At 41.2% G+C, this 16,253-nt stretch overlaps 1 protein-coding gene across 1 annotated transcript; it reads right to left on the bottom strand.

Moving 5' to 3' along the window:
* Positions 1–1,094: 1,094 nt before the first annotated feature.
* Positions 1,095–9,363, bottom strand: ilkap (integrin-linked kinase-associated serine/threonine phosphatase). Its single transcript, XM_079554864.1, has 10 exons — positions 9,223–9,363; positions 6,416–6,553; positions 6,210–6,327; positions 5,120–5,226; positions 4,957–5,050; positions 4,804–4,891; positions 3,328–3,455; positions 3,110–3,229; positions 2,671–2,752; positions 1,095–1,293 (listed from the first exon to the last, which is right to left on the bottom strand). The coding sequence occupies exons 1-10, from the start codon at positions 9,263–9,265 to the stop codon at positions 1,138–1,140; spliced, it is 1,074 nt and encodes a 357-aa protein (XP_079410990.1). The 5' UTR covers positions 9,266–9,363; the 3' UTR covers positions 1,095–1,137.
* Positions 9,364–16,253: the final 6,890 nt, after the last annotated feature.

Genomic DNA, 16,253 nt, shown 5'->3' with positions numbered 1-16,253 from the left:
TGGACGGAGATTGGAGTGGGCTGAAAGAAGCTGCCGGTATAATCCTCGATAACAGCTTTATCATGATAGTCAGGTTACGTTTGTGGGAGTAAAATGAGGAATTTAGGTCAGCGGTGCCTGTGGAGTAGGAAGGGAGCCCTGGGGCCCCAAGCAAACGTTAACACGGGGCCCTGTAGTATACTTCCTGTGCAGTATGGTGTGCCACAAGGTTCAATTTTGGGACCATTATTATTTATTATTTATATTAATGATTTTGCTTCTGTTTCTACGACCACCTTTCCCGCTCTTTTTGCTGATGATGCCGATCAAAAAAATAATAATAAAAAGCTGAACTGGGGAAAATGCACTCGTTAATGTTAATGTTAAAATATGTATTTGTGGAAGTGTCACAATTACGCTGTTTTGGGCCCGGCTGGTCAGAGTCCAGGGCTGTTTTTCAGTCCCAGTCCAGCCCCTGAGCATAAACCTGTTCATTTGACAGTGAATTTAAATGATGAGGCTTTTTCAGACGGTCAATAGAAGTTTGGATGATTTTAGTCCCTCCTTTTCATTTTTATTTAGTCTCATTTTAGTCGACTAAAACATCTGGACATTTTAGTCACAGTTTTAGTCTCATGAAAAACTTTGAATTTAGTTTTAGTCAGCAAAAATATCACTGACTAAAATTAAGACGAAATTAACACTGCGTACCAGGCGACCAGGCAGAAAGCTCGGGTCGCTTCGATGAACGCCCGATAGAAAAGTGTCATCACAGTTTTATCTACCTGAAAGGAGGACAGTTTCCCAAGACAATTCAGTCATTGGTGGCCCTTTGTACAAACAGCAGCAGAGTTTTCATTAAAATTCAGTTTGCAACCTATAATTGTTCCAAGATACCTGTAGGACTCCTAGATTGCAAACTGAATTTTAAGTTTTAAAGAGTGGGATAAAAACGTCCCTAAAGTTCAGTCCCTTTGTCTTTCGCCGCTGCTGTCTCCCACAAAGGAAATGCCCATATTTGGATTAAAGCGCCAACCTGGTCACAGCCTTTCCTGCTACACGTGGATACCAAACAGGTCAGTGTTTGTGAATGAATAAGCGTGGTGGAAAGAGTTGAAGTTTGTGAGGTTTTATTAGAAACATGAAACAAAAGCGTGTTTATTTGGAGAAGGAGATGGAGACCAGGATGACGGTGACGTTGTCGGCACAGCCGCGCTTCACCGCCTCCGAGGCCAGCTGCTGACAGGCCGAGTCCAGACCGGAGTCCGGACCGGAGTCCCCCTCCTCCGGGTCCGCCCCGTCCGAGTCCTGGGTCTGCAGCCACACAGAGGGAAGAGTCCATAATACAGGCGTTATATAGAGCTCCACAGTCCCGCCCCTTGAGGTCCTGTTGCTCCCCGTCTACACGACCGTCGATTTTCCCAAAATTCAAATATTAGTTTAACGTCAGCGCAAAAGCTAATCAGCTCTGTAGCAATTCATGACCATAAAATGTTTCATTTCAATCCAAAAAGAAGACGACATGTTGAAGAAAAGGCAAAGGTAAAGGCTGTGACATCATTCACTTCCTGACTATAGAAACTCCGTATCCCAAGAACCATTGCGACATCGCGCCCGCTGGTCAAGGCAACCAGGTTTTCAGCAAACACGGCCAGTTTCTTTTACTTTGCAGACAAAGGTTCTATATTATTTCACTATTAACCTCTTAACTCCCACCTGAACCGAGGGGATCTTTTTCCTCACGTCATCAGATTTTTTTTCCATCATTTTTTTGTTGGTCATTTTTTCGTCCATTTTTTTTTTTTGTCAAGTTTTTAGCACATTTTTGTAACTTTTTTGTCACATTTCTGTCATTTTTTTTGTCATTTTTCCGTCCATTTTTTTAATCATTTTTTTTGTCAATTTTGTCACATTTTTGGTCACATTTTCTTCCATTTTTTGTCAATTTCTTGTGACATTTTTGCCACTTTTTCATCCATTTTTCGTCACTTTTTTGCCAATGTTTTCTCACTTTTTTGTCACATTTCCATCATTGTTTTCGTCTCAGTTTTGTTGTTTGCTTTTCTTGCTTTTTTCCAGAAGCTTTTGGATTGGGGTAAAGCCAAACTGGAGAAAATGTGCTCGGTTCAGGTGGGAGGTAAGGGGTTAAACAATCTGAATCCTGCTAATGTGAATAAAAATGATCGGTGGTTTGTTTAATTGGATCGTTGGGAACATTTTTTTGACGTTTTTCTTACTATCAGTGTTAGATATGGATAAAACGTCAACTATCTGCCTGCATTATGTTTGAATACATTGTTTATAATATGTCGTCTACAATACAATAAATAAACACGTGTGGGAACGTGAAGCTCCACCAATCAAAAGCCTCGTAGTAGATCATGGGACTCCCGAGCATCCTGGGTAATGTAGTTCTAGGACGAAGGCTCGCAGTTAAACTAGATGGATCTCAGACGTGCTTTTTTCACCTGCGTCTGACTCTGCGGTCGCTTTAGAACCACAGAGCTGGATTCAGCCCAAGAGTTAAAGACTTTATTCCAAATCAATACGGTCTCAAAGCGAGGGAGTTTTACTTCCGGACCGGAGAGGAGGCGGGACTGTGGAGAGGAGGCGGGACTGTGGAGAGGAGGCGGGACTGTGGAGCTCTATTAGAAACATGAGCTTGCACAGATGTGAGGAGGAGAGAGGCACCTGTAAAATGCTGAGCACAAACTTCACGGCTTCATCGGCGGAAAACACTTTAAACAAACCGTCACACGCCAAAATCAGGAACCTGGAACGAGAAGATGAGGAGGAGCTCAAAAAACGTGAATCATTTATTTGAGATGAAACAATCAGCTGTCCCTGAACAACAGCATCAAAACTTGGAGCTAAAGAGATGAGATTTTTTTTGGTTCCTGCCTTTGATACTTACATTTTTTCGATCCTGGTAGAACATAAACTTTTCTCCCTGACACCGGACTGGCTTTAGTCTTACACAGCGTTTTCCCAGATGCTCAAAGTCGTAATGAAAGTGTTGATATTTCACATTAAAACAGTAAGACTTTCCTTCACACTGAGCTGATGGACTTTCACATCCGTGTCATGTGAGTAAACCATGATCCAGACTTCCTGCTTCTGCGTGTGTTACCTGTCGTTGCGTGTGAGCTGGCACCTCCGCAGGTCAGGGGTGGAAATGACCCCGCAGCGTTTGTACTGACCGTCCCCGATGGAGCGCGACACCTCCAGGACGCCCAGCACTCGGCCCTCTCTGGGTAACGACAGGGTGTAGAGTGGTGTAGTTAGTGTTCATGGTGGTTAGTGTAGTTAAGTGTTTAAGGTGGTCATGTGACTGCAGTGAGGCTGTACCTGACGGTGCCGCCCGCCCTCTGGATCCTCATGCGCTCCTCGTACATGGTGGGGTTGTGCTCTTTGCTCAGACTCAGAGTGATGGGCTTCGTCTGTCCCTCAGAGAGATCCATTCTGCACAGAACCGCCTAAAACACACAACACTTCATCAGTCTGGTTCAACGAGAGATGCACCAATGCAGCTTTTATTTCTGAGTGTCTCTGGAGACGCACATACATGCATGTTTGTAACTCTATCTTAGTGAGGACACTCATAGACATAATGCATTACACCCAGACCCTGACCTTGAACCTTAAGCCCCAAACCCTAAACTAGATTCTTACCCTAAAACCACATCTTGACCCTCAAACAGGCCTTCAAACAAATGAGGACCACCCAAAATGTCCTCATTTTACAAAAATGTCCTCACTCTGTAAAAAATAATGAACGTCTTCTGCTCACTCCTCCCCGTTTACCATAATGACCACGGTCGAGGGGGAATTCATGGAGGATTTACAGACTCCTCCTCCCCAGCTCTGACGAAGCATGTTCCTAAAAAGGGCATAAGGGCGGGATTTTCACTGTAGACTCGGCCCTTGCGTGACGTGTAGCTCGCGCTGCTCCAATGCTAACAGTCCAACCCTCAAGTACGAGATTTCAAAAATTCTTCTTACGAAAACCAGCCTGGTTTCATATATTGTGATTAACCCAGCGTTATCTCAGGAGGAATATCTAGCCTAGGCGTTAAAATTGTTTTAAAGCTGTCTAAACTCCAATGCTTTTCAATGGGGGCCTAATGGCGATATGGAGGTACTACAGCAATGGCGGAGCAATGGCGGCCCCCAGTGTTGTGGTCATAAAGCAGAGCAGTTAAAAACTCAAACTGGTCCTCACAATGTCGGAATTACAGGAACACACACACACGGTCTAGTACTTCTATCTTAGTGAGGACACCCATAGACATAATGTGGGTGTAGAAACCACAATTTTACTATTTAATCGTTCTTTGTTTATTTTCTCACATTTTCTGCCTATTTGCACACCCTGAGTGTTTCTAAGAGCTGTATGTGACAAATACATTTCTCCATTGTGAGATCAATAAAGGATCTTATCCTACCCAGACCCTAACCCTGAACCCTGAGCCCCTAACCCTGATCAGGGAGGACGGTAAGTAACAGTGGACTCCAGATTTGTAAATACATTCCTGCCTTAAATTTTAGCACAAAAGTGTAAGTCTGAAACTAAATTACAATTTCAACAATATCTACATTTTTAAAATCAAATAATGTTTTCAGAAAAATGTGATTTTAGGCCTGTGATTTCTCATCTTTACCAGGTGAAATATGTGTAAAGAAATCAGTAAATCACATTGCCCTCAGCAACATCTCATTATTTTACTGTTTCACTGCTCCATCAGAAAGATCTATGGCCCAACTCTATGATAGTACGAGTAGAAGTAGTAGTAGCAGTAGTAACAGTAACAGTAACACTCGTACCCTGCTGTCCCCCAGATTGGCCACGTACACAGTGTCGTCCACCACCAGAGCACAGGTGGCGGTGGAGCCGTCCTTCCACGCCGGCTTCCTACAGAAACAACACGTCAGAAACACGTGAGTGAAGTGAAAGCTGGTGAGTCACACGTCTCTCACTGGCTGGAGGCTTTCTTCAGGAAGTCGTCGTCCGTCTGTTTGAACGTGTCCAGGAGACTCTTCTTGATCAGCTTCTCCAAGTTCTCGCTCTCTCCTGAAACAACACTCGCTCTTTAGTCTTTAGTCTTCACCGCCGACTCAGGGGAAGTGAAATCAGACTGACCGGTGGGGAACTTTCTGGCCAGGTTGAGATGGAGGTTTTCAGCCGCGAATCTGGAGGCTCGCGCTCCTCCGTGACCGTCGAACACCGCGAAGTACGACAGACGTGAACTACAAACGGACAAAACCTGTGAGTCACCAAACTACTGTAAATGCTCTAATACAGGCCGGGGCCTTTATTTACTCGAGGGCATCAGGACCAGGCCTTTATTGGAACCAGGCCACGATTAGAGACAGGCCTTTATTTCTATTTGAGCAAAACGGACGACCAGGAAAATGAAGAAAAACGAGATTTGTGTCCATTTGCACCTAAAATATTAGGTTCATTTATTAATTAACATTTCAAACCCTCTCCCAGCGGCTGGAACATTGACGCCTTTTATTTTGTCGGGACAACAGGAAGTGTTTCGTTGCTGTTAGCGGAGCTTTGACATCAATGTCACTGCAGGTTTCTGTTTCGTTTTTACCGGACCGGATTATTTGTTGTTATCTTGTGTAAAAGTTGAGTTTAGACGGAGCGTTTGTGTTTGTGATCGATCATGAGACTGACCCGAGAGAAGACGAGACGCTCGCGCTGATGGGAGGAGTTATTTTGAGGCGTGGGACTGACCTGCACACGGAGCAGCTGGACGTGCTTTGAAGACGCGATGGTGACTTTATTAAAACCCTGGAGGGTCACACAACTCTCCACCTGTTTCCAAATATCGTCACAGGAGGTTTGAAAAGTGGCTAAATCTGTGTCAAAGTTACGCTCGGATCAGCTCCTCCGCAGCGTCCCCATCGGCCCGGGTTCAGTTTGTTACTTCCTGCACGTGAGTTTTCATTTACACCAGTATGAGACAAATTCCTAACATGGGAAATATTTCTACCGCTATAGTTTCTATAGTTAGAGACCCGGCCTCTGTCAGAGACCCGGCCACTAATGGAATTACAGGCCAGTATTAGAGAATTTACGGTATGTAAGATGTAAATGCCACATTTTATCGAAGCTTCTGTGGAAGAGAATTGTGGGAAAGGTATTGAAAAGGTAACGTTCAGGACCGTATCATGAAGCACCACTGAAGACCTGGTACATAAAGTTGAAAGCTTCTTACACAGATCTGGGCTGCACACTCAGCAGTTCGCTCATGTCGGGCAGGAGCACGTGGGCGTCCTGCATCTCGTCCCGCTCTCCTCGCCGCGCCGCCACGAACCCCCTGAGCGCGGGCAGACCTGAAAGCACAGCGGCGTCAGTCCACTGAAGCCACACCCACAAACGTTCTGCTGACCGGGAGGGGACAAACGTTGGGGAGCAGAAAACCTTCTGTGCAGACTCTCTTCACCTCCTCCTGCGCCTCCTCCGCGTCGGACGAGCTCTGTTTACGCTTCCGGGCGCCATCTTGGTCCGCATCGCCGTGGCTACCGTCCTTAGAGTCGTTCAGTCGGACTGTAGAGGGAGCTGGAGCACAGGAGACATTTATTATCAGCATGAAAAGGACGGTTTACAGGTTTGATTTAGAAAACATATTCCAAGGATAGATCAAAGCCCTTCTCTTTGGTCTTAGGGCTGACATTGCTGTGATAGCGCCCTCTAGTGCAGAGGAGGGTGAACTGTGGCCAGAGTCTCTTTCCATAATTCATGTAATTTTGGGGGAATCTTTCCAAGGTGCAACTACAGCTCTTTGCATTGCGTCCTGATATACTGAATTTCCTCCAGGGTTAGTAAGTATATTATTACGTAGTGATGTATCAAAGACATCATAGGCAGGATCGTTATGTTTTCAGAGATTTTCACCAGATGTTTTGGTGAATGGTGGACAAACAGCTGATTTATTCCAATATACAGTTCAGGTTACTCATGAAACCAATGGAGACTTTGCACGTGTCAAAAACAACTTGAATAACTGGCTGCATAGACTTTTACCATCCCTAATAATACAGTTTCCTCCCGTGACATCGCTGCGAAGAGCAAGACAGCGAAGTGACGCACATCAATAAGGAGGATCACTGTTGTTTTCTGCAGATGTTTTGGTGAATGGTGGACAAACACAAGGCGTGAAGAACACAGATCTTTTTACAGAAGCAATGCTGTGTTTGTGAACATTGTTTTGACCCACCATAGAACTATTATCTATTTAAAACTTTTGTGTGACGGCGCCGCGATCCTCCTAGAGCCGGGGTCGGGAAGTTTGCTCGGTGGAGGGCCAGGATTTTTCGTCAAAAGACCAAGGGCCGGACCCCCCAATTGAAGCAATTGAAGTAAAAAGGAAAAATGTCCGTCGCAAATGAGATAAATCACTTAAAATCGCTTGAATAAAGGTTTTCTTTATGTTAAATTTGAGTCGGTTTGAGCTAATCTAAGATCAGATAAAAACACTAATGCCAATTGAACAAAGAGAAATCCCACTGGAAATCAAACAAATTAACTTTTACTGTAAAAAATGTTAATTTTTCACTTGAAATTATACAAAATCATCTGAAATAAGAAAGAACTTCCATTGGCAAGAAAAGGTTTTATCTGCTTTAAGGCAAGACCAAATCCACGCAATCTTAAGATTTTTTCTCTTAATTCAAGTAGATTTAAGTAATTTCTTGGTATTCTTAGATTATTCTTTTAAGATTATGGCCTAAAAGGGTGCTCTGATAAGACATTTTAAGGAATTTTAAGGTATTTTCACATTTCTAGAGTACTTTAACAGGCTCTGACGGGCCTGACGTTGTCTACACCTGTTCTAGAGTTTATATTAGAGGTGCAGATGTGGAAGAAAATCTCCAAAATAACTAACAGCATCATCTCACACTCGGGCAGCCGATGCCAAGATATATTTATTCAATAGAGTTTGGGAGTGTGATGTCATAAGGCATCATTGTCATTATGGGATTAGCAGCAAATGTAACTAATGGAGATTTTAAAAATGGAGTTAGATGTTTTTACCAGCAGTAACTCCACTTTTTATACAGTTTTTAGATAATGTTAGTCAATAGAAAAGTATGCTAACAGCTGCAAAGATGGCGGATCTCCATGGTAACTCTGGAATTCCCAGAAGGTTAGTGCTAGAACGTATGCTCCGGAGGGACGGTCTGCTGTGAGTTTGTATAGATCTATGAGTTGGTTTGTCTAAAAATACAAATAATCCTAAGCCTAACCCAAATCCTTAAGGTTAACCCCTTAACTCCCACCTGAACCGAGCACATTTTCTCCAGTTTGGCTTTACCCCAAGTCCAAAAGCTTCTGGAAAAAAGCTGCGAAAATAGCAATAAAACAATGATGGTAATGTGACAAAAAAGTGAGAAAACATTGACAAAAAAGGGACGAAAAAGTGGCATAAATGTCACAAAAATGTCACAAGAAATTGACGAAAAAATGACAAAAATGTGAAAAAAATTGTATAAAAAATGACGAAAAAATGTCAAAAATGTGAAAAAAAATTGTATTAAAAAATGACGAAAAAATGACAAAAATGTGACAAAAAGTGACAAAAAAAATGACAAAAATGTGACAAAAAGTGACAAAAAAATGACAAAAATGTGACCAAAAAAATGATTAAAAATTGCCGAAAAAATGACATAAATGTGATAAAAAAAATTACAAAAAATGAGTTGAATACCCAACAAAAAAAATGTTGGGAAAAAAATCTGATGACGTGAGGAAAAAGATCCTCTCGGTTCAGGCGGGAGTTAAGAGGTTAACCATTTCCCTGGCCCTAACCTTAATTTGTGTCATGATATCTCACGTTTTCACAGCAGACTGTCCCTCCGGAGCAGACGATCTAGCACTAACCTTCCCAGAACTCTATTGTACTAAACTCACTTTAGGAGCACATCTGATTGAAATCAGTGAAGATGATCGGCAAAAATCGATATGTTTCAATGAAAACTTGTACGTTTTTTGGCATCTGTACACTATTTAGCCAATATATGACTTGTTATTGTAAAAGCAGACAAAGAATGGCTCATCACTTTTAACGTAAACTCTTTATAAACGTTAGCATCATAGTAACGTTCACCAACGGTCATTTTTCTGATTAATTTCTAAACGTCTCGAACTAAACTTCTCGTTTCTGCTGCTGCTTTAACTCCTTCCTCGTGTCTGTAAAGTGCGTGTTCAGAGCAGTTTGTTCCACTCACTGCAGGTTTGTGTCGGCTCTGGTAAGTCTCCGAACAGGTCCATTAGCTCCGTTAGCCGCCGTTAGCCTCTGAGGTAACGCTCCCACACAAACCGAAACCGCAGCGGGAACTGGCCCCAATCTTTACTTTTTTACCGTCTCTCATCCACAGAAACGCCCCGACAGCTCAGTGACTAAACCAGGGCCAATGCAGCCAGATGCGGACAGCAAAGAGTGGATAAAATGTGAGATACTGAGCAGTTTTTTGAGAGAAAGTTGTCGGTTTTTTCATAGCAGTGCAGTGCCTCTTCTCTGGGTTAAAGCGGGAGCACAGCGCCACCGCCTGGACAGGAGGGAGAGGAGACGGAAACAGGGAACAAGTTTATTAATAAAGGAGTTTAACCTCTTAACTCCCGCCTGAACCGAGACGATCTTTTTCCTCACGTCATCAGATTTTTTTTTTCCATCATTTTTTGTTGGGTATTCAACTCATTTTTGTAACTTTTTTGTAATTTTTTTGTCACATTTTTGTCACTTTTTTGTCACATTTTTGTAATTTTTTGTCACATTTTTGTCATTTTTTTGGTCATTTTTATCACATTTTTGTATTTTTTTTGTCACATTTTGTCACATTTTTGTCATTTTGTTTTACTTTTTTTGTCACATTTTGTCACATTTTTTTCCATTTTGTTTTACTTTTTTTGTCACATTTTTGTAATTTTTTGGTCACATTTTTTTCATTTTTATTTTATTTTTTGTCACATTTTTGTCATTTTTTTTGTCATTTTTTGTCACATTTTGTCATTTTTTATCACATTTTTGTAACTTTTTTGTCACATTTTTGTCACTTTTGTGTCACATTTTTGTAATTTTTTCGTCAATTTTTTGTCACATTTTGTTCCATTTCTTGTTCCATTTCTTGTGACATTTTTTGCCACTTTTTCATCAATTTTTCGTCACTTTTTTGTCACATTTTGTCACATTTTTGTAATTTTTTTGTCATTTTTTGTCACATTTTTGTAATTTTTTGTCACATTTTTGTAATTTTTTTTGTCACATTTTTGTCATTTTTATTTTATTTTTTGTCACATTTTTGTCATTTTTTTGTCATTTTTTGTCACATTTTTGTAATTTTTTTTGTCACATTTTTTTCATTTTTATTTTATTTTTTGTCACATTTTTGTCATTTTTTTTGTCATTTTTTGTCACATTTTGTCATTTTTTATCACATTTTTGTAACTTTTTTGTCACATTTTTGTCACTTTTGTGTCACATTTTTGTAATTTTTTCGTCAATTTTTTGTCACATTTTGTTCCATTTCTTGTTCCATTTCTTGTGACATTTTTTGCCACTTTTTCATCAATTTTTCGTCACTTTTTTGTCACATTTTGTCACATTTTTGTAATTTTTTTGTAATTTTTTGTCACATTTTTGTAATTTTTTGTCACATTTTTGTAATTTTTTTTGTCACATTTTTGTCATTTTTTATCACATTTTTGTCACTTTTTTGTCACATTTTTGTCACTTTTGTGTCATATTTTTGTAATTTTTTCGTCAATTTTTTGTCACATTTTTGTTCCATTTCTTGTGACATTTTTGTCAAAGTTTTGCCACTTTTTCATCAATTTTTCGTCACTTTTTTGTCACATTTCCATCATTGTTTTCGTCTCAGTTTTGTTGCTTTTTTCCAGAGGCATTTGGACTGGGGTAAAGTCAAACTGGAGAAAATGTGCTCGGTTCAGGTGGGAGTTAAGGGGTTAACCGAGCTCATTTCTCTAGTGCAGCTTTACCCAAATCTCAAAAGCCATTTGAAAGCTAAGACCCACAAAAAACATTTCACTGCTTTTCTGTAACTTGTGTTTTTGTCACTTTTCTGTTGTTCTTTTGTGAAGCAGTTGATTTGTTTTCGTCACATTTTTGTCACTTTTTCATCGTTTTTTTAAAGTCGTTTTTCCTCACGTTTTCGTCGCTCTATTGTTATTTTCATCCACATTTTCATCAGAATCGTTTTTATTGCCACGGTTTGAAAACAGGTTCACAAACTCGGAAACGTGAACCGAGTTTGCTATTTTCAAGAAGCTTCTAGATTTGTAAATGTCTCTGGACTGGAACTTACAGCCTGTAGGCCAGTGTGACGTCTCATTTGAAAGCTAAGACCTACAAAACTGATTGTAACTTTTTTGTCACGTTGTTGCCGCTTTTTTGTTGCATTTTATAAAATGTTTTTGTCATGTTTTGTAGTGTTTTTTGTCGCTCTTTTGTGGCTTTCTAATTTTTTTGTTATTCATCACTCTTTAGTCGTGTTTTGTCGCTTTTGTATTTTGTTGCTCTTTTGCCGTGTTTTTGTTGTGCTTTTTCCACTTTTTCCTCACTTTTTTGTCACTTTGTTTTGCTTTTTCATCACTCTTAAAGAGACTATACAGAGTTTAACAATATTAGTAAGTTAGTATGTAAGTACTTTCCGCCCCCTACATGTTCCAGCCATGTCCTAATGCAGGGGTAGGCAACGTCAGGCCCAGGGGCCAAACCCGGCCTTCCAGCACAGAACCTCTGGCCTCCAAGATGATCTTAATAATAGAAGCTGCAGTTACACTTATGACCTGAGGTGGCAGTAGTGAGTATAAAATGGCCAACTTGCATCTAGCCCCTTTAAAGAGGGGGTGTTATGCTTTTTTCAGTCCCATGGCACCAGTCTATATCACACTACAATGATGACAAACCTTCTGTTGGTCTGTAAATGCAGTAAATTAGAATAACTGCCTTGTATAAAATGTCTCTCTCAAAATGGCTGTAGTGAATGTCTTGAAATAGGCCTCTGTCTCTTTAAGAACCTCTGAGCCTTTAGACACGCCCCCTCCACACGCTGTCTGTGGCATCAGTGGGGAGGGGGTTCTGCTGAGGAGCAGTGGTCGGTTACTCGGCTGGTGACGAAAGCTCGGAGGCGTCTCCAGGAGGTGGGGGCGTTCCTAGGAGGACTCAGGCAAACCTATCCCTAAAATGGCCGCCATCAGAGTTTTTACAGATTACTCAAAAATACGTGAATGTCCCAAGGCAACACTTCAGGCATGTTTTTAATGAGGGAATGACAGAATAACATGATGGAAAGCTTGAAAAAGTCCATTTAATACCCCCCCTTTAATAATAGAAGCTGCAGTTACACTTATGACCTGAGGTGGCAGTAGGGAGTATAAAATGGCCAACTTGCATTTATCCCCTTGAAGTCATCTTTTTGCCGCTTTTGTGTTGTGTTATTGATGCTTTTCTGGCACGTTTTTGTCGCTCTTGTCTCTGTGGGGGTCAGAGGTCAAACTAAAAGTCTGTTTACGACATGGTGACGTCATGTGAACGCCGCGTATTAGATGAAAAATGTGCACAGCTTCTATTCTGGTATTTAAACCCTTTTCCTTTCCTGATCCGGCCCCTGTGTCTGAGCCTGTGCCAGGATTACCCCCAGGCTCCTCCCCTCTGTGGCCCCGGACCCCGCCCTCTCCCTCTGGGATTGGCCGAGTGGCCGGTGTCCCCCGGGGGCCCCTCTCTCTCTCTCCTCAGTCTCATTCACAGAAGTTTCTCCCCCTCAGTCGCCTCAGACCAAACAGACGGACATGCGGCGGCCCGTGCTCCTCGCGTGGCTCTTCCTCGCGCTTCACGCTTCACCGGGACGCAGCAGCGCCTCACGAGCCGCCTCAGCCGCTCGCGAAGAGGAGGGGGACCCAGAGCGAGGGACGTCCGGCCCAGAGCGAGGGACGCACGGGACAACGCCTCTGCGCGGGTCAGTCATTCTATACACAAATAACAGATTTACTACAGTCGAGAAGTTTGTACTTTTACTCCACTTTAGAGGAGGGCGATATGTCCAAATATATCGGCTATGCAACTTTATAATATGAAGTTTATCTCCAATGTGTGGGCGGAAAAATGTAAAGAAAACTTAACATTTGTGGAAAAATTAAGAAAAAAATGGAAGGAATTTGGGAGTCGGGAATAGTAATAAAATATGCAGAAAATTGTGAGAAAAAAAGAATGGGGGAAAGAATGGAAAAACAATATAGGAAAAACTGGGAAAAAATAGGGAAATTGGGAAAATTGAAAAAAAATAAAAATTTGGGGAAAATGTGTAATATAATATAGAAAAAAAAGGCAAAAGCTTGGGATAATATTGGGGGAAAAGGGGGGAAAGTGTGTGGGGGGAATATAAAGAAAACTTAACATTTGTGGAAAAAATAAGAAAAAAATGGAAGGAATTTGGGGAATAGTAATAAAATATGCAGAAAATTGTGAGAAAAATTGTGAGGGGAAAAAATTGGAAATAAAATAAAGGAAAAACTGGGGAAAAATAGGGAAATTGGGAAAGAATTGTACTAAAATATAGGATAAATTGGGAAAAGCTTGACGAAAAAATTGACGAAAAAATGATGAAAAAGTGACAAAAATGTGACAAAAAATTGATTAAAAAAATGACAACAAATTTTACAAAAATGTCACAAAAACTCAACAAAAAAATGACAAAAATCATCCAAAATGTGACAAAAATTCAACAAAAATTGACAAAAAACTGACAAAAAATGGACAAAAAAATTACAAAAAAATGATGAAAAAGTAGCAAAAATGTCATAAAAATTTACGAAAAAATTACGAAAAAGTGACAAAAATGTGACAAAAAAACATATTGGGGAAAAAGTGTATTATAATATAGACAAAATTGGCAAAAGTTTGGGATAATATTGGGGAAAAAAGGGTGTTTTCTTCTTCCCTTTTGTCGTCTGTTCAGGACAATCATCTTCATGAGCGACAAATCACGACGTCCGCCTGAACCTTTTTCCATATTTATGATGTTTACAAATATATCACATCATCATTGTCGTTATTGAGAAAGTCTCCAAAAGTATTGAGATATTACTTTGTGTGAATGTCGCCCAGCTCTACTACACTACATCTCTATAAAGACTCCAAAGCAGAAAGTCCATTTGTCCATGAGTTTGGTTCATGTTAAAATCCAAATAATGCAGACTCCAGAACAGCAGGTGGCGCTGTGGAGATGTGTTGTCAATGCCACTGACTCACAACAAAGAAGAAGGTTTGTCCCCTTCGTGTTCACTTATTTAAACAGATTTGTACTTTGTTTTGAACACTTGTGTGCTTTCTTGAGACCTAAACAAGCGTTAAAAGTGACGGGGAAATGTCTTCCTCAGACTCAGAGCTTCGTGTTTTAAAGAACTGTGCCGCGCTGATTGAGTTTTCATTCAGCTGAAGTAGAAAAATGGATTAAATCTACCGTGAAACCACGTCTGTGTTGAGCTTAGAGAGTGTCGGACAAAAGCAGACTCTGGTGTGTTCGCGTCTTTTTGTCGGAGCCGTCCCACTGAAGGTGGAGTGTGAAAGCGGGTCAGAGAGTTCGAGACGGCGCCACCTCAGTCCTCCCACACAAGCATCCAAAAACAACCAAAAAAACCTCCATTCCCCCACACAAGCCACAAAAACCCTCCATTCTCCCACACGAGCCTCAAAAAACCTCCAAGAAAACCTCCATTCTCCCACACAAGCCTCAAACAAACCTCCAAAAAACCCTCTATTCTCCCACTCAAGCCTCAAAAAACCTCCAAAAAAACCCTCCATTCTCCCACACGAGCCTCAAAAAACCTCCATTCTCCCACACAAGCCTCAAAAACCTCCAAAAAAACCTCCATTCTCCCACACAAGTCTCAAAAACCTCCAAAAAAACCTCCATTCTCCCACACAAGTCTCAAAAAACCTCCATTCTCCCACATGAGCCACAAAAAACCTCCAAAAAAACCTCCATTCTCCCACACGAGCCTCAAAAACCTCCAAAAAAAACCTCCATTCTCCCACATGAGCCTCAAAAAACCTCCATTCTCCCACACGAGCCTCAAAAACCTCCAAAAAAACCCTCCATTCTCCCACACGAGCCTCAAAAACCTCAAAAAAAAACCTCCATTCTCCCACATGAGCCTCAAAAAACCTCCATTCTCCCACACGAGCCTCAAAAAACCTCCATTCTCCCACATGAGCCACAAAAAACCTCCAAAAAAACCTCCATTCTCCCACACGAGTCACAAAAAACCTCCAAAAAAAACTCCATTCTCCCACACGAGTCACAAAAAACCTCCAAAAAAACCTCCATTCTCCCAAACTGGCAACAAACCTCTCCTGTTGAGTTGTTTTACTCACACAGATCTTACACATATTTTCAGAAACTACAAGGTCTTTCACATGGGGAGAAAAATGGTAATAAAATATAGAAAAAATGGGAAACAATTGGAAACAATTTCTAATAAAATATAAGAAAATTGGGGGGGAAATTTGGGTAAAGATGGTAATAAAATCTAGGAAAAAATGGAAAAAGAGTGGGGAGAAAATTTAGAAAAATTAGGAAAAAATTAGCAAAATTAATGGTAATAAAATATAGGGGGAAATTGTATGAAAAATATAGGCTGGAAACAAAAACACACCAAAAAAAAAGACAAAAAAGTGAATGTGTCAGGGGGTTAAGAGGTTAAAATATCGGCCTATATATCGGTTATTGTCAAACCTTCTTCATATCGGTATCGGAGTCTAATGTATCTGTTGTAAACCAAAACGCTTCCTCCTGGATTTGAACTCAGTCATTAGGCTTTTCACCTGAACAAACGGACTTTTTACTCTGGAGCCTTTATCTCTCAGACAAAGTGCAGTGAAAGTATAAAGATTTCCTGTTGGGAGATGAGGATGACGTCTCCATGTTTGTGCCTGGTTTGTCCTGCGCCGGCCCCCGTACAGAGGTCAGAGGTGGGACCGAGGTGTGAGCTCGGGTTTATGCCTTTCACAAGTGTCGGACTCAAACAGAGCTGTGTTTACAAAGCCACAACAACACGCCTCCAAGAATCCACAAGAGCGACCTGTGACCTGTGCCACATGTGTCCCGACGCCACGGCAACGTCCCAGAACCCTCTGCTCCTGTAACGTCCCAGAAACCCCTGCTCCTGTAACGTCCCAGAAACCCCTGCTCCTTTAACGTCCCAGAAACCCCTGCTCCTTTAACGTCCCAGAAACCCCTGC

The sequence above is a fragment of the Gobius niger genome (assembly GCF_951799975.1).
Source record: "Gobius niger genome assembly, chromosome: 1".
NCBI classification, from domain to species: Eukaryota; Metazoa; Chordata; class Actinopteri; order Gobiiformes; family Gobiidae; genus Gobius; species Gobius niger.
The sequence above is the reverse complement of the archived record's forward strand: the minus strand, read 5'-3'. Positions and strand labels throughout refer to the sequence as shown.

Excerpts from the sequence above, each read along its gene's own strand:
- ilkap (XM_079554864.1), bottom strand. The coding sequence starts at position 9,265 with ATGGACCTGTTCGGAGACTTACCAGAGCCGACACAAACCTGCA. Across the intron at positions 6,554-9,222 it reads AGAGCCGACACAAACCTGCA|CTCCCTCTACAGTCCGACTG; the intron begins GTGAGTGGAACA and ends CCTGTGCTCCAG. Across the intron at positions 4,892-4,956 it reads CTGAAGAAAGCCTCCAGCCA|GAAGCCGGCGTGGAAGGACG; the intron begins GTGAGAGACGTG and ends TTGTTTCTGTAG.